The 27051-nt window shown below is 36.2% G+C and overlaps 8 protein-coding genes across 9 annotated transcripts; all 8 read right to left on the reverse strand.

Annotated features, from left to right (window-relative positions):
• Window positions 1–382: 382 nt before the first annotated feature.
• On the reverse strand, window positions 383–1480 carry LOC9315405 (stress-response A/B barrel domain-containing protein UP3). Its single transcript, XM_021027182.1, has one exon. The coding sequence runs from the start codon at window positions 1369–1371 to the stop codon at window positions 568–570; it is 804 nt and encodes a 267-aa protein (XP_020882841.1). The 5' UTR covers window positions 1372–1480; the 3' UTR covers window positions 383–567.
• Window positions 1481–1566: 86 nt separating this feature from the next.
• On the reverse strand, window positions 1567–2983 carry LOC9317255 (ras-related protein RABA5d). The gene is made up of 2 exons (XM_002881142.2): window positions 2511–2983; window positions 1567–2067 (listed from the first exon to the last, which is right to left on the reverse strand). Exons 1-2 carry the CDS (start codon window positions 2842–2844, stop codon window positions 1742–1744), a joined length of 660 nt encoding a protein of 219 aa, XP_002881188.1. The 5' UTR covers window positions 2845–2983; the 3' UTR covers window positions 1567–1741.
• A 4300-nt stretch (window positions 2984–7283) lies between these two features.
• Window positions 7284–9844, reverse strand: LOC9317257 (phospholipase A1-Ialpha2, chloroplastic). The gene is made up of 2 exons (XM_002881144.2): window positions 8415–9844; window positions 7284–7606 (listed from the first exon to the last, which is right to left on the reverse strand). The coding sequence occupies exons 1-2, from the start codon at window positions 9652–9654 to the stop codon at window positions 7284–7286; spliced, it is 1563 nt and encodes a 520-aa protein (XP_002881190.2). The 5' UTR covers window positions 9655–9844.
• A 2546-nt stretch (window positions 9845–12390) lies between these two features.
• LOC9317258 lies at window positions 12391–14217 on the reverse strand. 2 transcript variants are annotated; one of them, XM_021027789.1, is made up of 3 exons: window positions 14119–14217; window positions 13875–13986; window positions 12391–12900 (listed from the first exon to the last, which is right to left on the reverse strand). In XM_021027789.1, exons 2-3 carry the CDS (start codon window positions 13969–13971, stop codon window positions 12680–12682), a joined length of 318 nt encoding a protein of 105 aa, XP_020883448.1. In that variant the 5' UTR covers window positions 13972–13986; window positions 14119–14217; the 3' UTR covers window positions 12391–12679. The 2 variants fall into 2 exon arrangements, with proteins under 2 accessions (XP_020883448.1, XP_002881191.1); XM_002881145.2 differs by having other exon boundaries at window positions 14080–14186.
• A 1319-nt stretch (window positions 14218–15536) lies between these two features.
• Window positions 15537–17161, reverse strand: LOC9315406 (B3 domain-containing protein At2g31720). The gene has a single exon (XM_002881146.2). It carries the CDS (start codon window positions 17131–17133, stop codon window positions 15988–15990), a length of 1146 nt encoding a protein of 381 aa, XP_002881192.1. The 5' UTR covers window positions 17134–17161; the 3' UTR covers window positions 15537–15987.
• Window positions 17162–17559: 398 nt separating this feature from the next.
• On the reverse strand, window positions 17560–18955 carry LOC9317260 (protein FAM136A). The gene is made up of 3 exons (XM_021027787.1): window positions 18692–18955; window positions 18012–18149; window positions 17560–17930 (listed from the first exon to the last, which is right to left on the reverse strand). Exons 1-3 carry the CDS (start codon window positions 18818–18820, stop codon window positions 17748–17750), a joined length of 450 nt encoding a protein of 149 aa, XP_020883446.1. The 5' UTR covers window positions 18821–18955; the 3' UTR covers window positions 17560–17747.
• A 40-nt stretch (window positions 18956–18995) lies between these two features.
• On the reverse strand, window positions 18996–21090 carry LOC9317261 (transcription factor bHLH154). The gene is made up of 6 exons (XM_021027788.1): window positions 20741–21090; window positions 19901–20019; window positions 19725–19790; window positions 19581–19646; window positions 19447–19491; window positions 18996–19370 (listed from the first exon to the last, which is right to left on the reverse strand). The coding sequence occupies exons 2-6, from the start codon at window positions 20015–20017 to the stop codon at window positions 19203–19205; spliced, it is 462 nt and encodes a 153-aa protein (XP_020883447.1). The 5' UTR covers window positions 20018–20019; window positions 20741–21090; the 3' UTR covers window positions 18996–19202.
• A 1211-nt stretch (window positions 21091–22301) lies between these two features.
• On the reverse strand, window positions 22302–26845 carry LOC9317262 (methyltransferase-like protein 13). The gene is made up of 16 exons (XM_002881149.2): window positions 26112–26845; window positions 25911–26012; window positions 25715–25781; window positions 25430–25602; window positions 25035–25292; window positions 24845–24928; window positions 24701–24748; window positions 24549–24613; window positions 24377–24425; window positions 23907–24156; window positions 23697–23821; window positions 23534–23614; window positions 23385–23459; window positions 23116–23282; window positions 22865–23015; window positions 22302–22739 (listed from the first exon to the last, which is right to left on the reverse strand). Exons 1-16 carry the CDS (start codon window positions 26499–26501, stop codon window positions 22536–22538), a joined length of 2289 nt encoding a protein of 762 aa, XP_002881195.1. The 5' UTR covers window positions 26502–26845; the 3' UTR covers window positions 22302–22535.
• Window positions 26846–27051: the final 206 nt, after the last annotated feature.

The following is a 27051-nucleotide window of genomic DNA, read 5'->3' on the forward strand; positions in this document are numbered from 1 at the left end:
ATGTGAGGGCTGGACTACAAATATATCGTTCATACTGTTTCTCAAGGACTAAAGACAGAACGAGATGATGATAAAACTTAAGGTCGAGAACAATAAATCCAGCTTAGAAGAACAAATATCTTTGTTATATTTATAAAGTTCTACATTCATCTTGCCGATAAGCAAAAACATCATTTTAATGGTCAACAATGAGAATCCCTTTTGAACCGGATACAGAAACTTTCGCATGTAATCGACATTTCAGACCATAGAGAATCAAGAAAAATAGATACTACTACACCTATATCACCGAAGAAGCCAAGATTCCATCATGTGGGCTTTCAGCTTTATTAGCATCAGTGTACAATTCTAAGAGCAGCTGATGCAGCAAGCTACTATAATACCATAAGTCATATTGATTGCTCAAAGTTTCTTTGTGCTTAAAAATTCTTATTCCAACAGAGTTCCTCAAAGGGAAAAACAAAAGCATATATCATCATCACACTCAAATTTCCTAATTAACAATGCTTTATTCTCAAATGACAAATAGGTCCCAAAGTGTTCAAAGGATTGAAATTGAACCTTTTTTTACAGACTAGAAGACTGTGAAGAAGACGGCACCAAGAACTCAACAACAATGGTAGAATCCACATAATCACGAACCTTATCCTTTTGCGAATTCACCAACTCCTTCTGAGCATCCACAGCTTCCATTTCACCCAAATTCTTGAAATACGCAATCGAAGCAATAGAGAAACCTTTAGCTCTAGCTGGAGAAAAGTTTTCTCCAACAGTAATCTGATCAATTCCTGGAAATTTCTCACTTAGTCCCTTAATTACTCCCGTAATCTCCGATTTCGCCTCAGCGGAAAGATTCTCTTTCAATGTGAGTAGCGTGAGTTTCGCAACCGAACCAGGAGGCGGCGCTATGGTTCCGGGGATTCGATCGGCGATCCAATCAACGGCCATGATGTCATCGCAGACCGGTAACACAGATTCCTTAACAACACGAACGTGATCTGGATGTGCACCGTAGGAGGCAAGATCTTCCTTAGATCCGTAACGGCTATGGAGGACGTGAGTGAAGGTGAAGGCGGAGGATCCAAGACGGTGGAGAGGAGCGGTGGAGATGTGAAGCACTTGATCGAGAGAGGCAAGAGCGTTGAGGTTGTTGATCATGGAGGTGATTTTGTTGGTGTCAGCATCGTCTTTAGCTTTGAATAAGACGATGTGTTCTATGATCTGACTCTGTGTGGTTGAAGAAGACATGGCGGTTACGGTGGAGAAGGAGCGGCGAGGGAATAATCGGAGATTGATTGGAGAGTGTTTAGTTGCGGAGATAGTGAAGGCTAATGGTGACGAAATTAGCGGTCGGATTCTTGCGCATATCATCTTTTAAGATTGTGAGTGGTGGTTGAGACTCAAGTGACCATTGGAGCCACTTAAACGTTATTTGCCTAAGTTTCATCGATAGTGGTTATTAGATGATGTCATTGAAATTGTCGAAAAATTAATTGTTTTTTCAATTGACATAAATATAAAATATATGGGAATTAAAGAGATAAATAGAGATTATGCAATGATAAATTCTCGTATAAAGTGTTTACTATACGATCCACACATAAAAGAAAGAAACATTACAACTTATGAATTCTATATGATCTTCGCTTTTCTTTCTTTTTTTCTATGGTTAAAAAAAATTCAAAAGACAAAAATCTTGTGAAAATTTATAGAGTAACGAAGCAAAAGAAAAATAATTTGGTCACGAAGAAGAACAGCAAGAGAAACCAAAGCCTTGTGTGGAGCCTTTGTTATCATCCTTAACGAGACTTACTCGGTTCTTCATGCTTAGTTCGGTTTTGTAAGTGTCGGAGTTGAGTTGTTTCCGGCTAACATTGGTGTAAATGTCGCGGATTACCATTTCAAAAGCTGTTTTAACGTTTGTTGAATCGAGAGCTGATGTTTCCATGAAGAATAGTCCTTCCGTTTCCGCTAATGCTTTGCCTTCTTCCACGCTCACCGCTCTTATGCTTTCTAGATCGCATTTGTTTCCCACCAGCATCCTCGCAACCGTTGTATCCGAATGTGCTGCCAAAATAAAACACAACCAAAAATGAATCAACAAAGGTTTAACAAACTAGCATTCAAATCAAACTTGAACAGATTCATATGGAGAAGACTTCACATTTGGCCTAAGTAAAGAATAAGTCACCACTAAATCTTGAGATCTAAATCAAACCAGAACTGAAATTGTTTCGGTTCCTATATAGATCCTAAACTCTAGAACCGGAACCGTTCCGAATACCCGAACGCCGAGGCCTAGTTCATACAATGGTAAGAATCTTGATCAATCAGCACACTCTACCAAATCTGGAGAAGAAAGTCCACATTTCCACCAAATTCAGCTTCCTAATTTACAATTTTCAGGACCTAATTGACTAAATCCACTATTCAAATTGAGCAAGACTATCTTAGCTCAACCAAAATCGCATTTGAAATCAACCAGTTAAATCAAAGAGCTAGGGACTTACTCTTAAGCTCATCAAGCCAACGACCAACACTCTCAAACGTGGATCGACGGCTAATATCGTAAACGACGAGAGCTCCGACGGCGCCGCGATAATAAGCGGAAGTGACGGCACGGAACCGTTCCTGACCAGCAGTATCCCAAATCTGAGCTTTAACCTCTTTGCCTTCGATCTCCATGTTCTGCGTTTGGAACTCGACGCCGATCGTGGCTTTCGAATGAGCGTTGAACTCGTTACGAGCGTAGCGAGAGAGAAGGTTCGATTTCCCGACGGCAGAGTCGCCGATGATCACTATCTTGAAGAGATACTCCTCTCCTCCTTCGTCATCGGACGACATCGTTTTTTTCTGATTTCTAGAGAGATAAAGTTGCAGACTCGTTTTAGAGAGAGAGAGAGAGAGAGAGAGAGAGAGAGAGAGAGATGGAGCTGGCAAAAGGATCAAATGATAGAGAAGACATAATGCGCATGAAGTGGTTTTAATTTCAAGTTTTTTAATTATTTTTTTGAATTATGTGCCATGTAATTCGGTGCAATTATAAGTTCTTGTCGTCTTATAACAGACAATGGGCCAAAATGTTGTCTATTTAGCCCAAAAAGCCCATAATCAATAACAAAAATGAGTATTTTCATTTTTCAATGTTTATAAACTATAAGGTAGGAGCAACCCTATTAAATGGTCTCATATAGTCCTAAATGAAGTTTTTGTGACAAAAATAGCATCCCCAAGTTTATTTGACAAAAATAGCACTTATTTACCTTATTTTTGATTTTTAAGAATTAATAAATTAAAATAGAAAATAAACATTAAACACATTAGACGGAGAAGCTTACGATTGTTGTTTCCTCTGAAGCTTTCAATCTCCAATCTTCAATTCCGGTAAAGCTTCCAATCTCCGATCTTCAATTCCGTTGAAGCTTCCGATCTTAGAGCTTCAATCAAAGAGTTAATTTCTGGGATTCACGACCAAATCATGGGTATGTGATTGTAGCTCTGGATTTGTAACTCCTCCATTGCATTTAATTAGACGTTTATGATTGTAGCTCTGGATATGGTTTGATGTCGATTTGTAACTCCTGCATTTGATTAGAGGTTTGTGATTGTAGATCTGGATTTGGTTCGATGTGGATGTATTTCTGGGTTTGTAGCTCCTAAAATTGATCAACGTTGTGATTTTGCTCTAGATTTGATTAGCTTGTGAGTGTAGCTCTCGCTTTGATTGGATGTGGATATAGTTCTGGATTTGATTAGCTCCTCCATTTGATTAGCTCTCGATTTGAACTCTTTTAGTGATTAGTTCTTGATTAATAGCTCTTGGATTTGATTGTTGCTCTCGAGTTTCTAGTTTACTATGAGTGTTATTTAATTTGTTCCTCAATCACAGCTAACAATACAATCCATGATTTCTTTTATCTAATAACAGGCTACAACTATTTTATTTTACAGAGTCTACAGAGCTTATTAGAAGCACCAAGTTTTGCCCAATTGGGATATTATAATCATTTGTATTCCACCCATGGATTGTTCAGACATTATAGGAATGTTGTTGTCTTTTGCAGCTAATCTTGTTGTCTCTTTGGATTTTTTTTAGTTTGATTTTGCATTAGAAATCTTGTTGGCTGCACATGAAAAGTAGAAGGTAAAAACTCATTTTCATAGGTTTTAAGAAGGATACATGTATTTTAGGATGGCCTCCCTAAATAATACAATATACAGATATGATACTTTCTAGTCATGTGTTTAAATTTTAACTCTCTGTCTATTTTCATGTCTATGTTTTTTGCTTGTAGGTACTTCATCCATCAGTCGGAGCTTCTTCTATCAGTGTTGTACATGGAATAGAGCAGGATGCTCATTTGTATATGTTTTAGGAAGGGCACATACATATTTAGGATGACTTTCCTAAAACATATTCAGGATGCTCATTTGTAAGATATTCACGAATGAGAAGCTTTGTTTACTGGTTATATGTTTTGTTACAATAACAATAGGTCTTGCGTTCAAGTAGTGGTTGAACATTTTGTCCAATCTTCAGATTTCATTTTGTAACCTTTACCTAGAAGCTCGACCAGCAGACTTAGTTCTGGATCATCTTCGTCTTCCAATGAAACTTTATCTTCAGGATCATCAGGTTTTGAAGGTGAGATGCAAAATACATTCAGCTGCACAAAAACAAACACATTCAGCAGACTTAATACATTCAATTACATATTTTAGGAAGGCCATCCCGAATTACTATAAATCCTTCCCAAATTAGGAAGGTCATCCCGAATTACTATAAATCATTCCCAAATCAGGAAGGCCATCCCGAATTACTATAAATCTTTCCCAAAACTAGTTTAAACCATAAAAAGAAGAGACTGATTTTACATGATTAGATGCTTCAATATTCAGTATCTGAGAAAGTTGCGGTGATGGTAAGCTCGTGTATTTCTCACACAAGAATGCAGTCGGCTTCTCTATTAAACTGATTCGGCTGTAGGCTGTTTGTAGCAGCAGAAAAAAACTAAATCTAGTAGATAAGTTCCACAGATTCATAAGAACATCCGCCATTTGAAACATCAACCCCAAATTCATATATACATAAAGATTATAAACTGCAACATGAATGTATTGTAAAACGTTTTTGCTCCAAAATACTACAATTACCATATGATAGTAATAATAAATATCTTAAAAGCAACACAGAATCATAGAAGATTTTCGGGAAGGCTATCCTGAATACTTAGCAACACAAAATCACAGATTTCTGTACCTTCAAACTTTCAATGACAATGGAAGCTAACATAGCAAGCTTATGAATTCATATAATAGTGTCTATATATCACAGAATGACGGTAGCTTTTGTATTCATACATCTATAGATTCATTAAGTGCAAGGAACTTAAGAACACTTTGTTTGGTTATAAATAGAGCAGAGAAACAACACAAACCATACCAACGATTAGAAAATCTTCCAATGGAATCAAAAATCACAAATATTATAGAGAATCATTTCTTAATTTCAGCCAAAGAGAGAACAATAAAGCCTCAAATTCATTTCTAGTACTCAATCATTTCTTAATTTCAGCAATCTAGAGAACAAAAGAATGTACTATGAATTAAACATATCAAGTACACCATTTTCATCAACAATGTTTGAAATACAAGTATCCTAAAATTGATTCACTTATAGCAAAGCCCTATGTCACAAATCGCAGTGAAAATGACAGTGATCTAATCAATGTCCTAAATCGGAATCGAATTTCACCAATTATCTTTCAGCATTTGTTGAATCGAATCAAGTGAATGAAAGGACTACAGAAACTCGCCGGAGAAGAATTGGAGAGTGAGGGAAATTACACAAACTCACCGGAGAAGAATGAATCCGACAAAGTCTTCGAATCTCCGGTGAAGAAATCAGATCCGGTGACGACGAAGGTCGAGGTCGACGGCGAAAGTCGAGGTCGACGGCGAAAGTCGAAGTCGACGGCGAAAGTCGAGGTCGACGGAGTTGTCAAGTTTTTCGAAGGTGAAGTTTGTTGGAAGCGAAGCCGTCGGGTGTGGAAGAAATGAAATTAGGTTTTATAAAATTAGGTTTTGTGTATTTTCTGTTTTAATTAATTAGAGGATTAAAAACTTTGTGTGCTATTTTTGGAAGTTTCAAAAGAATAATAAGACTTTTTAGTGCCATTTGTGTAAATTGCCCTTATTTTTATTTTTAAAAAATTATAATATCAAATATATGTTTAGATTTAATATAAAAATTTGCACATGGTCTTCAAATACTCTTAAGACAGCTTTATCACATTCTTACATATAATCATATATCCTATCATTGTAAAGCCATTCAACATAATCAAATTATATGTGATCGATAGACGATATATCATTTGAATTACATCAAACATTTCTTATGATAAGATGATTCACACACAAAAAAGCTTCATTTTATGTTTCCACTTTGACAAACGAGGATCGAAGTCATTTACTTTGAATCATATATATAAGCACAAAATAGAAAAACAAAAATAGTCTTCTCACATATGAAATTGAAGGGGTCATGCAATATTCACTAACGGTCTAACGTTAGTCAAAGTTTGACCTAATTACCATGAGAGGAATTAGGGAATAACAAAGAGGAGATCAGGAGACTATAGCTTAGTCATCTTAATTATAATATAAATTCGGTGATAAAATTCCAACTACAGAGAATGTTTAGATAGTCAATTCCAATTTGCATGAAGCATAGAACTATACTAAAAGGACGAAAAAGTGGAGTTAATTAATGACAGAAACTAAAACTCCAACTAGGGAGAATGTTTAGTTATTAGTCAATTCTAATTTGCATGAAACATACAATTAGGTATAAAGTACGATAAAGTGAAATAAATGACATAAATTCAACGCATTGTATCACACATTCAACCAAAAACAATTTAGAACAAAATTTTGCCTTGTTTACTACACTAAGTTTAATAGCTTACATCTCTTTACATCTTAATTAAAATATTAATATTTTAACTATTGGAAAAATGTAAACGCAGATATGAAAGTATGAAACACATGCATTTACGCGTTTGCGACTTTGGAAAGATGATTGATCTATACATCTAAAATTATGTTTTTTTAAGATGAACAATGCAATTAAATTATATACAAAGAGATATAGATTCAAACATAAAAAATAAACAACTTTCACTTTCTTGTAATATATACGTTGTACGTTATAGATACTCTTTTCATTATTTTGTTCCATGTTAAATTAATTATAAAAAAAAAAAACCTAAATTTTGGTCCTAAAAAATATTACAATAGGACACATGGTTAGATACAGAAAAAAGTAGATCCACGACATTTATCCAATGCATCATTCGTTGTCCCTTCAAGAACATAACCTTCTCACCATTTCTCTTCAAAAACTCTAAGGCAAAATTGTCACTCTCCTCATCCTCATCGGAATCGGAATCGGCTGATCTTGAGTTCATTCTGCGTTGGTTTAGAAGATCGATATAGGTTTGGAGATCGTGAACGCAAGAAATGTTTTGAACATCGAAAAAATCTAGCGTGAGTTCCACTCCAACATGAGCATAACATGAACAGCTCCATGGAAGCTCATACACTACAAGAAAACATAGCAATTTCCGACGAACATTTCCGACGAAATTTTTAGTCGGAATTATTCCGACGGATTTCCGAGGAATTTCCGACAAACTTCCAAGAAAATAATATTTCGTCGGAAATTCGTCGGAAACATAAAAACTTTTCCGACGATTAAAAATTCGTCGGAATTTCGTCGGAAATATTTGTCGGAAACCATGGAAAATTCCGACAATCCAATGTCATCGGAAACTGCTCGGAAACTTGTCGGAAATTCGTCGGAAATATTAAAGGTAACCACTTTAGCATTTCCGACGAATTTCCGACAAAATGTTAGTCGGAAAAGTTTTATATATATACTAGACAACGAAAGAATCATAGACACAAGAAAAAAGAGAAAAAAAAAAAAACAGAAACACAAGAAAATCTTGGAAAAAAAAATGTCTTCTCATAATATTTATAAAATTAGAGAGTGGATGTATAATCGATTAGATGATGAGACCGGAGCTATGGGGCAGGAGTACAAGGAAGGTTTAATGGAATTCATGCAGTTTGCATCTAATCAAGAAATGACGCGTATCGAAGGTATTATGGCATGTCCTTGTGTCAAATGTTGTAATGATCATTTTCTTGCAAAAGACATTGTTTGGAATCATTTATATTGGGGAGGTTTTACACCAGGATATTATATATGGTTTTCTCACGGGGAGGATTTTAGATCGGGTCCTAGTAGTAGTCGTGAAAGAAGAGATGAAAACGTTATAATTAGCGATGAGCATATTCACCAGGAAGAAGATAATGTAATTGGTAGTGGTGAATTTCATGATAACGTAGAACCCTAAAATTCTCATTGAATAAAACACCAGGAAGTTTAGTGACCGGATCATTGACGTTAGTGATCCTCAAAACCTTAACACCTAGCTCCTCGCAACGTTTTTTGAACTCCAAGTTACCAACCCTAGGACCTGCGAATGAGAACACGGTCACCGGAATATCTCTCTCACCAATTCTCTGGTTTAAACCTAGTTCCGAAATGTCATAAGCAAGAAGTTGAGCCAATGAGCTTCCCATGCTATGTCCAGCGAGTGTGATACTCATCTCTTCTCCTTTGTACTTATTCACCAATCTCGAGATTTCGGACAGAAGCTGTTCTCTGCAGCTCTCTAGCCCGAATTTGCTCTCACTCTCATCGGATGTATATAAACTCAAGAACCCGGATTCGACCTTCACGTCGAGACGAGGGTTATGAGGATGGAACCTAGCCGGAGTTAAAGAGCTCATGAAATTTGCCAACCATTCAGGGTTAGTTACCGTTCCACGAAAAGTCACCACAATGTCTCTCCTCCCTATACGTTTCACCGAGTCATCGGATGAAACTGCAACGTAACCTACCCAACGAGCTCGTCGATTAGTCTCGTTCTGGATCGGACTGATGTTGATGTCCGGTGTGGCGTAGATGTATTTGGTGACTTGGTAGTCCTCAGGTTGGTCGATTTCGGTTTCTTTAAGTAGGGTTTGTTTGCCATACTTGCAGTTCAAGTAACGTTTTGAATTAGGGTTTAGATCGAAGGCTTTATAACAAGTGGAAACTAAGTTGCCATAGCGAGTGATCTCTTGTTGGAGAAGAGGGTTTAAAGGTTCGATGAGATCTTTCCAGTTGTTACATCCTTGTATCTCTCTCCATACCCGAGATAAGGGTACAGTCACTGCCCCACAGGAGCAAGGGGACTTCGGTGCACGATAAACCGGCGGAGGAGGAGAAGAAGCAACCGGAGCAGTTAGAATCACTGGTGATAATAGAGAAGAATTAGAAGAAGAAGAATTAGTAATCACAAGTCTTTTGGAGTTTTGGTTACAAGTAGGGAGAGAAAGAGTATGAGGAAGAAAGAGTGTTTGTTCTGGAGTTCTGTTTCTTAGAAATGGAACATGTTTTATATTAGGGTTTTGGATCAGTGCCATTGATTTGATGACGTAAGCAATAGAGAAAGAGAGAGAGGTTTGTGGAACTTTTAAGAGAAATAAAATTTGTGATGTATTTATAGTGAACATGATGAAGAAAGATTTCCACATGTTTTGGCGTGTATTGACTGGGAGATTAAAATTTAAATACTCGTATTGCCATCGTTTTGTGAGTGATAAGAATAAGTTATGTGGTCGGTTTTAATTTTATATTATTAAATGCTTATAACATATAATTAATCTTTTTTCAATATCTGATTCTCCACACTTCAGTCTTTTCTACGCGTTACCATATTATGTGTGGACTGCAAGATATAGTTATTAAACTATCGTCTATATCAACTTAACATCCTCATTTACAATTCCGTTTAACTCAAGTGCCGATTTTTGACCATAAATAATGAAGTAATACTAACTTAAATTTACAATTCATTGTCATACTAACTTAAATTTACAATTCATTGTCATTTTGAATGCTGCTGGTGAATTGACAGCAAATGTGTAGTAGCTTAAAAAAAAAACACAAGCAATTTTTTTTCACTTAAACATATATATTAATTTTAGCATATGTATTTTTTACTAATTGCTTCTCAGTTAATATATAAAGAATTTTCTTTTCTAATTTGTGTTGCCACTTTTACTTAATCAGTGAGCTTTTCATCTTCTTTGTCATATATAGGTAACAAAAGCATTTTAAATTGAAGTCAAATACTGCCGGAGAGAAAATAAGTAGTTTATCTAAACAACAACTAAAGTCAAAAAGAAAGTATATAATCTTAGAAAAATTCTGCATCTTTCTTGACACGCTAATTAAGTAAGGATTTGTTTGGATTATTTAAGTCAGTTTTGCTTTGCTATTGCCAATAAATACTTGTCTAATAACATATACTATAGACTAGAACTAAACGTCGATAATTTTAGCTTTTAATATTACAGATTATAATTAATCCTATATGGATAACAGAGACCACATACGCTTCTTTCTTAATCTAACAGACCAGACCAGACCAGACCATATATGTTTTAATTGGTCCTTTGCACACCAAAAAAAAATTGGTTTAATTAGTCCTTCACAAATGCATATACAATTCCAATGGTGTACGTAATATATAATTTTTTTTGGAAAATATATATAAGCAATGGTACGCGTAACATGGTATACTGAAATTTTACAGTTTTAAGGGATCGTTTTATTTTTACAGAGAAGAAAATAAAAATACGTATTCGTAGGAGAATGAATACGCGGAGACGAAAGATTTTGACTTTATTTGACACATGAGAGCGGACTGAAATAGTAGTACGGAAAGAAATAGCAGTTGTGTTGTTCGTTATTTGACCCCGTCTTACGTGGCGTATAACACCCACCTTCTTATTTCTTTCTTTCTTTCTTTCTTTTTTCTAGTAGTAGCTCGACTAATTTATTTATTTTGCTAAGAAGTAGCTCGACTAATTTAGGGATGTAGAATTAGACTTATTTGAAAACAAATAGTTTTTTTTTCCAATAAAGATATATAATGTTAGTGTAGTTTGATAGGAAAAAATTATCAATGTAATCATTTCACATCAAAATATAAAATTTGTATATATTTTTTTTTGTTAAGGAGAAAAAAGGTTTAGCGATACCTTAGAAAAGATTAAAAAAAAAATAGTGGTAAAATATAAAGGTAAAAAACATTCGATCGAATCCAAATTGAACCAAAAGTCCGGACAGTCAAGTAATATTTTCTAATTTATTTGACATTTTTTTTAAAAATAAATCTTTAATCTTTTGCATGGCGCTTTTCATCTTTGTAGGTTTGGATAACTAGGAAATTTCGTGGAAGTCTATAAAACATTGAAAACAAAGACTCACAACTGAAAATTAATTATTTCCCGATCTTAAAGAGAAGAGCCTTAGTGTTTGGTCAAATCCACTACTTGATTGCATGTACCATGCATTATTGTTTGCAATCTACTCTTCAGCTCACACATTGTCAATTTTGAGAAAGAAAGCTGAAGAAAACACCGTGATGCATATCTTAAACATACTTGTATGTCTTTGTGACGTTCTAGAATGTAAATCAGCTGTGTTGTTGACAACTGATGAAGAGCATTTATCTTGTGACGTTCTAGAATGTAATTCAGCTGTGTTACGTTGTTGACAGCTATCAGCTCAAAAGAGTACCAGAGGAAGATAAATGCTTTGATCTCAATGATCAAGCTGATGACCAAAACTGATGAAGAGCACAAGAGGTGGAGATACGCTAGGATATTTGATGAGGCCTTTATATATGTCTCCTCTTCAAGACAAAGCATGCATGTGCAGAATTGACATACATCTAAGCATCTGCCCTAAAATTAAAGAGGCAGCAAAGAGAAATTAGAATATCCTCAGCATTGCACCGCTGGCCGATGTAGGGGCCGAGAAAAGGATAAGATGTGCAGCCGCCAGAACTATGATAGTGAAGATGATCCCACAGCACCAAGCAACAACAAACTGAGCCCAACTCAATACTCTTGTTATCAATTTAGAGAAAAACTAAGAAACTGAGCCCAACTCAATACTCTTGTTATCAATTTAGAGAAAAACTAAGAAACTGAGCCCAACTCAATACTCTTGTTATCAATTTAGAGAAAAACTAAGGAACTTCAACTTCATATGAAAATAAAATGAATTTTTCAAAAGAATATTTAGCAAGTTACTTTTCACTTTTTTCATATGAAAGTTGATCAATTTTGTCCACACATTTCTTTGGACGGGAACCAGGATTGAGTTACTTTCCTATTCATCACCGAATCTATAATTTAATATTTGTTTTCTTGAGCTAACTTAGACTCGAAGAATGTCACGAGTATGTGGCAGAGAAGTATGGACAAAACCGATCAACCTGCTTAAAATTAGACAATTATGGACACAACTGTTATGGTTTTGTGAAATTTTGTCCTAAAACATTAGCTCTTGGCTCTGTTCAAAATCAACATGGCGTATTTTTCTACTCAACCAACCCAAAACCCTCAGATGTCACAGTACAGAATGACACAGCAGCCAAGAACTTCTGCAGTTACAAAACAATACATTGCAAGAACCTGAGCTCTGCTCCATCTGATGCAATCTAACGCTGTTCCTTGTTTTAAGATAATGGAATGTGTTTTTAGCTCACTCTTGTTTCTTGAGCGCAGGGTCTGTACTTGTGACTCCTGATGTCAATTTCTTCACACTATCTTTGGCCTCTGCCACAAAAGAAGCGTCTGGCTTGTGTTTATCCACAGGTTCTTTCAAGGCCAGACAGATGTAGAAAACAATCACTACATTGACTGATACCACCGCAAGAAATCCACTAAGTAGTGTCAGAGAATGTGGAGACAATGTTGTTGAACCTGTCAAAGATTTAAACAGAGTAGTGTAAGACGTGGTAAAATCTCTGGAAACACCTATGGTTGCAGTTTAAACGGTCAGTAACTATCATATTTGCTATTACATAACTAAATCTGGGAATATACTACATAACCACTAGAAAATTCTCTAATCTGCCATCAGATCCCAAGAATTAGCTATTCTCCAAAATCAAGTTCCACTAAAAAAACAAAGAATGTTTGCAGAAGCTAAGATGATTCTATAAGTAAAACAATGAAGAGTTCATGATATTTGCTCCCCCTAACAGAAACTTATAAAATCTTTCCTAACTTATTCAAATGGTGGTTCTCAGGGTTAAACTCAATTTGAAATGCTTTATGTGAAAAAACCTCCTACTACAAGCCACAATCCAATCACTCATAATCTACAAGACTAAACTTATTATCAGGAATTACTTAGATATGCATATCATAGTTTTAGAACAGACTTGATAGCAAAGGGGAACCTGTAAACTAGCAACATAATGCCCTCTGGTTCTTACAAAATCATCATACTCCTTAAAACTATACCCTTGTGCAACTGAAACCTCAGTGATTTAGTCAAAGAAAGATCCAGAGAAAACTCATAATTATAATCCAAACACCATATGATACTACTCACAATCTAAATTTGAACAAAAAATGATACATCTTTCTCAGTCTAACAAATACGAGAACAGGTGTAAATGAGTTCTTTCTTTACTTACCAGTCACCACTCTCAAAACCCACACCAAGTTAACAAGCAAGAACTTCTAACTAGAGTTTCTAATCTAAAACCTTCTTACAGAATTTCAATTCAAGAACTCCAAACACGATTAAACAAAACTCAAAAGGAAAAATCATGTATACAATAAGAATTTCCTCATAACATCAAGTCAAACCTGGACATTTAAGCTTTCATGTGAACTTACCTCGAGAAAAAGTTGATCCCATAATCTAAAGATGCATCAAGGCTTACCAGGAAGCAAATCATTGTTGAATCCATATAATATCGCAATAGGAAGAATCCACATGAACATTGATGCAATAAGGAACTTCTGCATAACCCCAGCCATGGTTGCACGAAAAATCTACATCCAAATTGTGAAACCAGGAATCAACGAAGATGCGAGATGTGGAAAAAAGAGACACAAATCTGAAACTAGGGTTTTCAACGGAATAACCTAAATTCCACAAAGTTAGCGACAAAAGAAAAGCTTTACATTGAATCTGGCGATTTAACTCGGTCTTCAACTCAATGTTTCAGAGTTTTTCTCGCAATTTGCAAAGTCTAGATTTTTTTCTCTCTCTACAGAGTTCGTTCCCTTGTCAATCAAAATCACAAGGAAGCCATTTTTAACCGAAATAAACCGGTATATTTGTTCGGTTTAAGTTCATAGAAACTACGTGCCGTTTCTAATCAAAGCGGACAGACTACACGTTGTTTTACTAGCTGGCAGGGTAAATGAACGTGTTCTTTGTTTGACTTTGGTGTCATCTGTTTATAAAGAAATAAAATGGGTTTCTTTTTCTTCAAGCTAATAAAGTCAACGCGCTGTCATATAGATACAACATATATCAGATGTCGATTCATTTGCAGACATTTTTTATCTCATGTTTTTAAAATCTTTTTCAAGAAATTAGGGAAGGCAATAATCAATGAAGAAGAGGAGGGCATATCTTAGGTCAATTCTTCAGTATTTGCCTCTTGTGGCTAACTCTTCATCTCTAGTTTGGCCACCACCTGTTGAAGAAGAGCTCCAAACAATGTCCAGAGGACCAAGTGAGTCAATGGTTAACTCGACACGCTCTTTGCCTTGCACTACTTTCTTAGTTTGTTTGTGTTTTTTTATTCATTTTCTCTTAAGGTGAGCATTTTACACTTGGGGGCATATATAAAGTACTCAAAGACAATTGTTTTGTTGTGATGCAGAAAATTTCTAGAGAAGAGTCAGCTAACTTTTTTGGTGAGGTGGTTCCTGGATTGTGTGAATTACTTCTCCAATTACCTTCCATATTAGAAATGCACTATCGTAAGGCAGACCATGTTCTTGATGGAGTTTTGTCCGGGCTCCGTCTATTAGTCCCTCCAGAAGCTGGCATTGTGTTTTTTTTTTTTTTTGGTAAAAGACTGGCATTGTGTTTCTTAACCAGGTATACTCCAACCGAGCAAAACAAAAACATATGATGTGTTGCGTTGAATGAATGTTGATATAGTAACTTTCTAGTACGTTTTTTAAACATCAACCGTTCAGACAATCAAGGAATTACAGAATGCACGCATGAAATATCAGCAGTATCTAAACAACACTCGTAATAAAGGGGGAAAAAAAACACCCTAGAAAATGCCTTAAATATAGAACTTTCATGGCACGGCAATAGAGCTAGAGTCGACAATAAACAGAGATTAGTCCCATAGCAGAGCTTTTTGGGTTGAAATCTCTAGCTACAACCAGAACTGGAGGTCCAGCTCTGGGACGGCGACCAGTGAGCCTCCTCCTACTTACCTCTTATTTAATTTGTACAACCTCGCGATGAAACATCTTGAGCTATATAAAAAGCTAGTTGAGTATTCTTCAGAGAGGCTCAGCAGAAGAACATGGCTTGGCTTCTTCTCGTGGCTCATAAGTACGTCACTGTCTAGTGTCTACCTAGAGGACCAATTGAGTCAAAGATCTGTCTGTATATATAGTTCATTTCTTTCGTAATGTAATTGGTTAGTTCCGCTATCTTACGAGGAATATTTATCTTATGAAATAAAGGCAAGTGCGAAATAAAACTTGCCAAAACAAACATCATCCGTTCAAACAAAAAGGACCTATTTAAGGAATGAAAATCAGCACAATAATTAATCTAAGTACTTGCATGAAAATCAGCACAATAATTAATCTAAGTACTTGCACAATAATTAGTCTAAAAAATAAAAATAACACCCCCATAAAAAGGACATGCAAAAAACCATCTTCGAGTGTCTGAAAAAAGTACTTGCATGGCAAACCACGGCAGTAGAGCTAGAATCCACAACTAAAAAGACCAAAAAAGCAAGAGAAATTAGTCACATAGCAGAGCTGTTTTTGGCTGGAATCTCTTAGTTACAACCGGAGCTCGAGGTCCAGCTCTGTGTCGGAGACCAGTGACCTCCTCCTATTTGCCTCTTGTAGAGCCTCGAGACGAATTGTCTCCTCGGGCACTTCAGCAAATAAATTTAGGCACTCCCAATCTTTATCTGCAGGGACTGGAACTGGAAGTATTATGTCACTCTCTTCTTGAGCCTCAGCTTGAGATATATATAGCTCGTCAGAATCTCTAGTAACAACCGGAGCCGGAGGTGAAGATGGAGCTGGATCTGGAATCAGAGGGATAGCCGGAGCTGGTGTTGGATCTGTAGCTGGAGCTGGATCCAGAAGAACTAGAGCAATATAGAGCTTGTCTAGGGAGTGGAAGGACCAGACCCGAATCCTCTGGCCTTTCTCTAGACTGTTACCGGCGACGACCTTGTTCCATCCTGAACCCAAGGCGTAGTTGGAAGTGGAGCTCATATCCCATCTCTTGAGCTTAAGCTTCTGTTGACCCTCAGAACTCACCAAGATCACATCCGCTCCTTTGTCACAATCACTAATCTTTTTGTAATGTTTTTTTCTTCTGAGTAACCTTTTTTTGTAATGTTTATCTATCATTCCTAACTCTTCCTTGTTTAAGAAGCCCATATCCAGTATCTGGTTCCAGGGCATCAAGAGACGTGTCTGACCTTTGTCAACATCACTATTGGTAAGAACCTTGACAAATATCAGCTTTGCATCCACACTGTTCTTTTCTCTCATCATGTTGACCAGCCATTCCGGCGGCGTCCTATCTTCATCCGTCACTATAACTCTAACCGGCTTTCTTCGTCTTACCGATTTGTTTGAAACCACTTTTTGAGGCCTCTTGGTCGCTACATGGCACAAACTTGGAGAAGAAGCATGAAGATTAGGGTTTTGTTTCGGGTCTTGATTCTCGCACTCATCAATCTTCAGTCGTTTGCTCAATCTGGAGATCGTCGTTGTGCTCCTTAGACCGTTGTTAATATCGCTTCTCTCTCTCTTTTTATTCTTCACACTAGCATGACCTTCAGTGGATGTTTCTCCGTTATCCTCATAGCTAAAAGCTCTAACCATTCTCTCCGTGCCAACAGACAAAATATTTAATAATCTCTTCTCTCTCTGCAAACGCTTGAGTTGATCATCACCTCCCTCCATTGTTATCAAAAATAGAGAGACAAGAAGAAAAAGTATAAGCGGCAGAGAGGAGTTTTAGAATCTTAATTACTTATATAGGATTCTGATTGTCAAGACCTTTCTCTATTAAATCTTTTTTTTTCTTGTTAATGATAATCTCTATATATTTTTGTATTGGTTTTAGATAATCACTATGCTCCTTTTTCTTTGTCAAATTCGTATATATCTGTATTCTATTGGTTATTTTTTTGTTTATTGTTCGGTACTTCGGTTAAACTTTAACTACATGTTTTTTCATTCACAAAATATCTAAAACCAGGCAGTGAAATATAAACTTCTATAATTCCTTTACCAAATAATGAACAGAACATTTTATTTGTTAGTGACACTCAGCTCTTACTTGACAACTTTTGGTTTATAGGGTTTTAAAGTTTTCGCTAGGGAATATGAAGCACAAGCAAAAATACACTTATACCAATCCAGTGCCAAATTTAAACCTAATGAAAACCTTTATATAAGGAAAAGTAAAACAAATTTATAGATCATATTAAGACAAACACAAAAGGTCTTATATAAGAGTCTTTTCAAACAATGGCCCAGTCAAGTTCCGGAATCCAAGGGTTTGCACGAGAGCTTTAGTTGGTGATGTTAAATGCTTGCTTCATTCTCTGCACAATATGTGGTAATGTATTGAGATTTTCCTCAATGGATTTGTGCACGCAACTCTCCATCTCGTTAATCGCTTCAGGCCTTATCTTCTGGAGCTTTGAGGCCTCAAACTTGTCTTGGCACACCACCAGTGATCTGTTCAATCTTTCCTACACATTCATTCAACAAAGATCAGCTATCATCTTTATACACACCAAACATTATGTATCATCTTTTAGCGGGATTTTTACCTGAAACTGAGCCATTTCGTTCTCGAAATACTGTTGAGATTTGACAACGGGAACACTGCAGTGCTCAACACAGTTACTTATCTCCTCTTGCTTTCTTCTTCTGTCAAAGCACTCATATGCACATTTGAAATAAGCTTGCTGCAACAATGAAACCATTGTCGGGGTTTGATTAATTTGAATCACTGGATCATATAACTCAATATAAGCACCCCCTAGATATAAGAGAAGGTGTTGATAACACTCATGCTTCTGGAGACAAAGCAGAGCAAATGTTAGAAATTTTCATGAATATGATCCATAGTCTCTAAAGACAAATATAGAAGCAACCCACAAGCAATTTTCGGAACATTATCATGTGCCTAGTCCATAGTCGTAAAGATAATCTAACTCAAATTTGGAACTAGCAACGAGACACCCTTCTTGTCGAATATCTTACAGAGCATAGTAATAAAACCGGAGCAACTCTAAAGACAAATAAAGAAGAAACCCAAAGCAAATTTTCAGACTTTTTTCATGAACCTACTCAATTCATCAATATTGGAGCTAGCATTGTATCAAAGCAATAAAGATTCCATATTCAGAAGCTAAACATTGCTAAATTGTTATACCAGAGAGAATATATGAAGGATGCGACATCAATTTATGCTGAGCTCGCGAAAAGTACAGATTTTTAAGAATACCTGGAGGGTGAAATTGATGTGATCTTGGATAGGAGAAAGCTGAGTCTGAGCAGCTGCATTAACTTCTTGAAGCTTTCTTCGAAGCCTCTCCGATACGATTTGCTCCTCCGCCGCAGCTAAGTGATCCATCGTCTCCTTCTCTGCTTAGCTTAACTTTGATTTCAGGGCTTTAGGGTTTTAGCTAGCTGCACTCTTCAAAAGCCGGTTTGACACTGTCGGGTCGGGTTTAGGTTTTCCGGGTTTCTATAAACCGGTCAACTATTTCACCAGTTCTAACCGGAAGCTAATTCCGGTTATTGACCGATTCGTTAAACTTTGCATTAGAATGAATTGTTACCAATGTAAACAAATTTTACAAGTCCAAGTAATTAGAACAGAGTAGTTGGGATTAAGCGGTAAAAATAACAGAAACAGCCATCACCGACTTCAAGGTCTCTCCATCATCAATACATGATCAGACCAAAGTTTTGGCTAATCTTCATTAGTCTTGAGACAGAGATTTTAGCAGGAATCATCGAAAGGGCGAATTAGAAGACGAGAGATTAAAAGCATGAGAAGATGTTGGAGTCTTCACAGGAGCCCAAATATCAGCACCATTGGTTTGAGCAACTCCTGATGTATACTCCAATGGAACAAGACATAGCCCTTTGCTTCTTAGGCTGTACTCTTCGAGTTCCTCCTAGTTACAGAGACGGAAATATCAGTCTTGCATTGTGATCCAAGTAAAAGAGGTCCAGATCATAGATTCTGCTCACCTGCGAAGTAGTGGGGGTTGCTTGCAGATATGGAGCGCTTAGAACCTGAACAGAGACAATCAAGCATAATCATTGTTGTTGGATTGGAAGAGGTGAATGAACGAAACATATTTGATTTGAAAACTTGAGCAGACCTTGACTTGTTCTTGAAGAAACTGAATGTATTGCATTCCCTCTAGAAGAACTGATGCAGTGTCGGTCTGCAGAGATAGATACTTGAACATGACTAGAGAACACGAAGAGCATGTCAAAAACATATCATTTCGACCAAGTAGTACCTTTCCGTAAGGGGAAACTAGTTGTTGAAGAGCTGAAATACGTTCTCCCAACTTGTCCTTCCTCTCCTGTTTAAACCACAGAACAACAAAGTTTCGAGATCATTAGCATGCTGGTCTAGGAATGGGAGGGAGCTTCATGGCCACAATGAATTCTGACTTTGAAGTATTTGAAAGACCTTGGAAGAAAAAGAGAGATCAGATGACTTGTGTCGTTTAATGTTGTTTTCTTCAGGAGAGTAGACATTGCGCTTATTCTCCATCATCATATCTGCCGAGTCTCTAGAGTATTCCATTCCTTGTCATCAAACAAAAACAAAAAGATCGGTTTTCGACATAAGAAACCGGTTTACTAGCTACCCTTTATAAAGCTAATCTCATGGCTTCATCCAAAGCAAGTTGCAGAAAAAAACATAAGATTACAACTCAACAACTTGCTTTTGCAAGCGTCATAAGGACAAAACTATATGCCTTGAGGTATTCTCAGACAGACAAAACAAATTGGTGCATTCGTTTCAACATTACAGTTAAATGTGAACAACAAAGGGATGCAAATCTAGGTTTGGACCAACCAATGCATTGGAAGATACGACTTTTGGATTAGAAAATTAGAGCAATGGTCAAAAAAAGTAGATAATGGTCAGAGTTTATCCCTATAAGATCACATCAGCTTAAAGTATTATTTAAACTTTAGTAGCACAATCATAGATGTTTAAATATGATATCATACTTTGCTTCCATACATAGACATACATTGTTTAATGCATGAAACTACGGAATTAACTCATTAATTAGTTCATATAGTTAGTTCATATAACTCATTAGTTAATCATTAAAAGTGAGCTTCTATAGACATTAGACAAGATTCAAAGCCAAGCAAACTTCAGTAGAAAACCCCACAAGAAGATGATAACAAAAAATACCAAAAGATTTATCAATTTCTTTTGCCTTTAGATAGTTAAGTCAAAAAGACCAAAAAGGAGGAACAAAACAGAGTAAATGAAGGAAAAAATACTTACAGAGAAAAGAGACTCAGCATTTGCCAGAAACAGCACACTAACCAACAATAACTTCACAAACTCTGAAAACTTCTTGGTCCTAATCTTTTAAATGGGTTTTTATGTCACAAAACACGATGAAACCCATAAACGAGGATCTTGGTCTCTCTAGTGTTTATATATTCTTTCTTTATTTTGTCTTCAGTTCTTGAAGAAAGACTTTAATAGAGCCGGAGCTTCTACGGTGACACGAATCCAGAGGTTTGTGTTTGGATGAAAACGGCGTCGTAACTTAAAGGGTCGTGAGAGAGAGAGAAAGAGAGAGGAGTTTTATTATGTAGAGAAGAAAGCAAAGAGAAGAGGGGGCTATGTTTCCTATAGTCTTTTTCTTTACTTTGTTTTTCCTTTATTCTCATAAAAATCTTTTAGATTTTTTTTGTGAGACAAAAATATAATTGTTAGGAAAATAATTATACAAAGAATTCTAAAATTTTATTCTGTTCAATTCAAATGTAATTGGACCGGATTATTGTTGATTAGAAAATAATTACTATAGTAGTATTTAGGAAGAAACTTGAAGAATTTAGTTAGTGTATATATTTGGGGTTAAAGAATGAAATGGAAATGTAAAAATTTGACAGCTAATGTACAACCAATGGAGAGAGAGGTCCTTTTACCAGTCCCAGATAGAAGTCGCTTTCATTATTTTCATCATAAAATAAATAAACTAATTATTTTGAAAGTGACATTTGGTTGTTTTTTATTTGGTTTTGTCAAAATGATTTTGACCAATTCTGCTGCATCTGTCTCTTCTTTTTCAACTTTTTGCTTTTTCTTGTTTTTTATGCTTTCTTTGAAATTTTATACGAGAGGTTGGTTAATGCAGCGTACCATTTGGTTGATTGATATATCCGACTCTCCGAGAGTACATTCACACTTTCAACTTTCAAGTTTCAACTATACGGCTTCACAGTTTTTTGTTTATATGAACAGAATCTTATCGTCTTTTGTTTTTCCAAAGTAAATATTAACCTACAATTGCTGTCAAAAAACAAAAATAAATAGTTGAATACTAACCATTTAACCTAACTAAAACTAAAACGGTGCTAAACCCATATTAACCTACAATTGCTGTCAATATATATCTCTAAAATATTTTGGCAAACCTCAATGAAGTTACCTTTACATGCAAAATATTTGAAAGTAGAAAAAAAAAAAAAAAAATTGAAATGTTTGCAATTACAATTAAACAGCGTTCCAAGTCGGACCCACACGGTTTCTGAATTTGTTTCTTTGTCACAAATGTTTTTCTTTCGTCTTCGCGGCGACCAGATTTTTGGTTTAGGTATTTCAATTTAGGATCTCTCTTTTTAAACAGTCTTACCGCTTACGCACGCACCAAAATGGGCCTATATTGAAGAATTTCTTTCCCTATTTACGATCTTCCAACCATAATTAGTAGATTAAAAGAAACGATAATCAACCGCAATTGTGTTAATCACACCATTCTAACCGCATGGTTACGTAATTACGTATCACTCAAATTAGAAACAATACGGATAGTTTCCAAAAATGAACAAAATTAATCAAAGATATTGATGTTTAACTTACATTCCAACTTCACTATCATCCAAATTGAATGCTTCAATAAGTTGGTAGGTCTAACAATCATAAAGGTTATGAAAAACCCCACGCTTCGTTTTCCATTTGCGTAAGGACGAAACTAGGTGTATAATATACTCTCAAAATTCTAAATCTTAACTTATAACAGAAATATATCCTACAAGTCTTTTAAAACGAATAATAAAGAATGTTTTTATTTCCAGCATTTCAACTTCTTTGTAGCGTCTATGATGCTTTGCTTCGTTTCTAATCTCTGGCATTTGAGCAATCCCTCCAGTATAACTGCAGATTCTGGAATATCGTTCTCGCTGATTACAGATTCAGAGCAAAGCCCAAAGAGCACTACGTTTACGTCATCTTCCTCTTCTAGTTGCAGGCCGAATAAATGATCGAAAACCTTGATAATAACAAAACAAAAGAGATCAATTCTATGACTCAAACCCAGTTTTCGTGTAACAGTATCAGATCAGATTTGTGAAAATATGCAGAGAGTTTATAAGGAGCGAATCACATTTGCTTTACCTTTTTCATTCTTGCTACTACCATATCTTTGACGGATTGTGATCTCGAGACCAAATTCACTACGAAAAGACCGTGCTGAGGGAGAGCTCGCTTAACCGAAAGAAGAAATGTCTCTTCGATAAAATCAGATGCAGGGCAGGTTAATCCGCCGCTGCAGACAAGAGATCAAACGAGAAAAAAATCAGGAAATCAGTCTAACCATGTGGGAAAATTCGTAGATATGTATAATATTACTTGGCCTTGTCTTTTACCTTGAATCTGCTGAATCCACATCTATAATTAAAATGTCAGGACAAGTTCCACCTTGGGTATTGTGAGCCGTTGAATCTCCATTTGAGCCACCGTTTGACGTTTCCTCAGACGAAGCTTCAGAGTTTGTTATATCTCTAATGAATTTGATCCCATCAGCAATATGAACCTATTATAAGAATGCGAAAAAGCTGAGTGATGGTGCATATAATAGAATCGAATATAAACATGATAAACATTAGCACTTTTGTTTCAAAGAGAAAGAATTTACCTTCAAGCGATCATTGTGTGTGAAACCAAAGTAATCCTTGCCAACATTAAGCATTACTGGGTCAAGCTCAACCGCCTATTCAACAGGATACATGATATGAGTGGCAATCGAAAATACTCAACGTGATTAATCATTTAAACTGAAATGACCTCAATACTGAAAAATGGCAAGCATCCATGGAGGAACATGGGAAGTAATCCTGCTCCAAGACCAATTACAACAGTCTTAACCTGAAAAGCATCAGAACATTTCTGGATCAGTACAAGGCAACTTAATCTAGAAACAACGAAGCCACAACTTAATAATGCTCACCATCGTTCCGCATGACTCAGCCTTCTTCAAGTACGAAGATACCAATGTGAATCCAGAAATAATTCCGGTGTGGTACGAGCTAGCCAGATAATCATGAGAGACCCTCATAAGAGGCTTGCTTGGTTCTGAAATGGATACATGCAAAAAAAGATCATGAAATTTTCATCTGAAATGTCTATATCAAAACACCTACAGAAGTAAAAAATTTACCTTGATTTTGCTTTTTATTTCCCTTTCGTTTCGATTGGGAAACATCTTTAGTTTTTTCTTTCTGAGACTGTTCAAGAATCTCCCCATCCTCTACAAGCAAAGCTTCAGACTGAATCAAACCCTCAGTTCTTTTGAATACAAGGCGTCGAAATGCCAAATCGCTAGAAGGAGACAAGTCTTCTAGATTACTAGGAGCGCTTTCATAAACCACATCTTCAACAACCACTTCCCCAGTCAAAGAAGATGTAACCTACAAATCAAAATGAATAGTAAGAAACAAAAAAGATCCCCATAACTACGTATTTTTACCAACCAGTAGTATTAAAATTTGCTAAATAGTGGTGGATAAAAGTCTAATCGCGGAGATCAATAACGGAAACCATGATCATATCTGTAAACGGTGAGAAATAGAAGCGACAACAAATAACAGTTTTATTAAGTGATTAATTGCATGTATCTAGTAATAATACCTCGTGGACAGTATCACGCTTTTTGATCCCATCACTTGCCATCATATACCTGCAGCACCAATTCAATTCAACTATTAATTAACAAGCGATAACGGCGGAAATAGAATGAGTTAGGATTACTGTTGCACCAAAAGCATGGAGAATATAGAAAAAAAAAGAACGGTAAACATACGGAATGCGAGCTTCTTCATCATCATTTCTAGGAGCTAGTTGTGTCACCATGGGAGATAAATCATTCTGAGATTAATAAGTTTACCAAATAAAATTAATCAATAAGTAAACAACGTAATGCATTAGACAATTAAAAATGCTGATAGTACCTACCTGGATATCCTCCATGGTGGCTCCACTATGGCTACTGTCGAGAAAAACCTTCATCAAGAAATTAAGATGTGTTTAGATTCTCATGCCGAAAATAGATCATGGTAACATGGTGTATATAAAGAGGTTTTACCATAAAAAGCTTACCATTATGAGACGAGCGGCCTGAGAGCTCTCAACAACCTGCCACTGTCCTTCCTCTGAACAGAACAGCCACTCATGAGCCCGAGTCTGAAATTTAACACTCCTTTTAATAAATCAAACAAAAACAAATTATATATTCACAGCAATTTCAAGAATTTAAATATTAAGGATTTATGATGTTGACAAAGCTTACCTTGGGGACAAGAAAAACACCACAATGATATACAAATGGCTCAGTTTGTCTCTGAGCATCAAGAAGCACGGCCCTATAACTGAAATTGCTTCCTTGGCCACCCAAAGTAAATTTTATACGGCGACCTCCAGTAAGCGCTGCCAAATCTCCTTTAATACCAAGTTTCAAATCTTCATGAGAGTACAATAAGTCTGAGCCATTATTGCAGTCTCTACGTATTTGGTTCTCACTCTCGAGGGCTTCACACATACCAGAACCCTACATTATAATTCAGAATCATATATTACATTGGAGAATTGCACATAAAGTGTCTTCAAGAGCTAGAAAAAATCGATATATGAAGGGAAAGGTGGTTTCAATTTACAATTATGTCAAATTTAACAGGAAATAATTACCTGACTATCATTGCGGCCAAGAGATAAAAGATCGAAAGCAGAGGTTATCTCATGCAATAAAACGGAATTTTCCTTTTCAGCCACCACCATAAACGTCTTAAGATTCGAGCGTTTTTGAGCAATTGAATGAACATTCATCTTCCAGCCAAAACGAAATCTTGAAAAGAGCAATGCTGCAAAAACACAAAAGAATATCAACTAAAACGGACAATAGAATGAAGATAACGGTAACTATGAAATAGCTTCACCTAATAATAATAAGAGAAGCTAAGGTGGTGGAAGTACCTAAGACATGAGACTCCGCCAGAGTTAGACAGATGAACTTCCCCCCAGGTTTCAAAACCCGCTTGGCCTAAGAAAAGAGTTACTAATGATCAAACTGAATCGAGTTGAAGCATTTAAAGCACATAACTTTCATTGTTTGATCCTACACTCATCCCATTATAATGCAATTTCTTAAACAAAAGAAGTTCACTAATACCTCTGATAAGTATTGATTTCCGAGCTTGGTACCAACTTCTGGCTCCATCAAAGCATCAAGAGCACCTTTATCCAGAACAGTATCAAAAGACTCATCGGCCAACTGGGAAAAGAAAAGTAAAGCTTTAGTGAATGAGAGAGAGACACAACAACGATCAGCTAGAAACAAAAAAGCAGAGCACAAAAGTTCAAAAACCAAAACCTGCATCTTTGTTATATCCATAACTCGCCAACGAAGTTCAGGACGAGTCCTAATATTCCGACGAAGCATATCGGAGATCACAACCTTGGAGAAATCAACATTGGTGATGTCACGGAATCCAGCGTCGTACAAATGCTCAGAAAGGCGGGAGTTTCCACATCCAGGAACCAGAATCTGAAGCGAACCAGAAGATGAAGATGAAGAAGAATCTTGGAGGAGAGGTAAAAGCGAGTCACGGAGCTGAGGCCACTCAGCATACCACTCGAAAGAGTCGTCGTTGCCTCTGAGAGTGAAGAATTTGTCCCAATTCTCTTTGCTGGTGAAATCTTCGAGGGTTTGTAAGAAATCATCTGAAGAAGCTGCTGCTTTGTTTCCTTTCTTCTTCCCCATATCTGCTATGGAATCCACACCCAAGTCCCAAAAACCCTAATTTTCCAGACTAAGGATTTACACTGACCACACGGTGACGAAAACTTGGAGGTGGAGGCTGAAGTCGGAGTTCGGTTTAATTTTGGTTCAAAAATCAACATCGGAATCGAAAGTCGAAACTAATCAAATTAAACCAAACCGAACCGGAAAGCTAACAAAAAATACTTTAAACCATTTGATTGTTCAGCTTTGTGGGCTTCAATTGGGTCAGAGTCTGTTGAAGAGAAAGATTTGGGCCTTGTGTTTAGATTGATAAATCATGAATTCTGAATTTCTGATAATCGATTATCATCATCTAGAACTCATAAGTGATTTTTGAAGTATAATAAATGAATATTTTTATCAGTCACTTAATAAATGGATAGCTTTTTGTTTTGTCAAAAGATAATGGATAAAGACACTGCCATCAAATAAATGGATACAAAAATTTCATTGTTCAAGAAAACTTTGGCATCTACCAATTTAGATATGGACCAACCAAGTCTATGGAATTGAGTGGTTTTTAGTTTTG

The sequence above is a fragment of the Arabidopsis lyrata genome (assembly GCF_000004255.2).
Source record: "Arabidopsis lyrata subsp. lyrata unplaced genomic scaffold ARALYscaffold_4, whole genome shotgun sequence".
NCBI lineage: Eukaryota > Viridiplantae > Streptophyta > Magnoliopsida > Brassicales > Brassicaceae > Arabidopsis > Arabidopsis lyrata.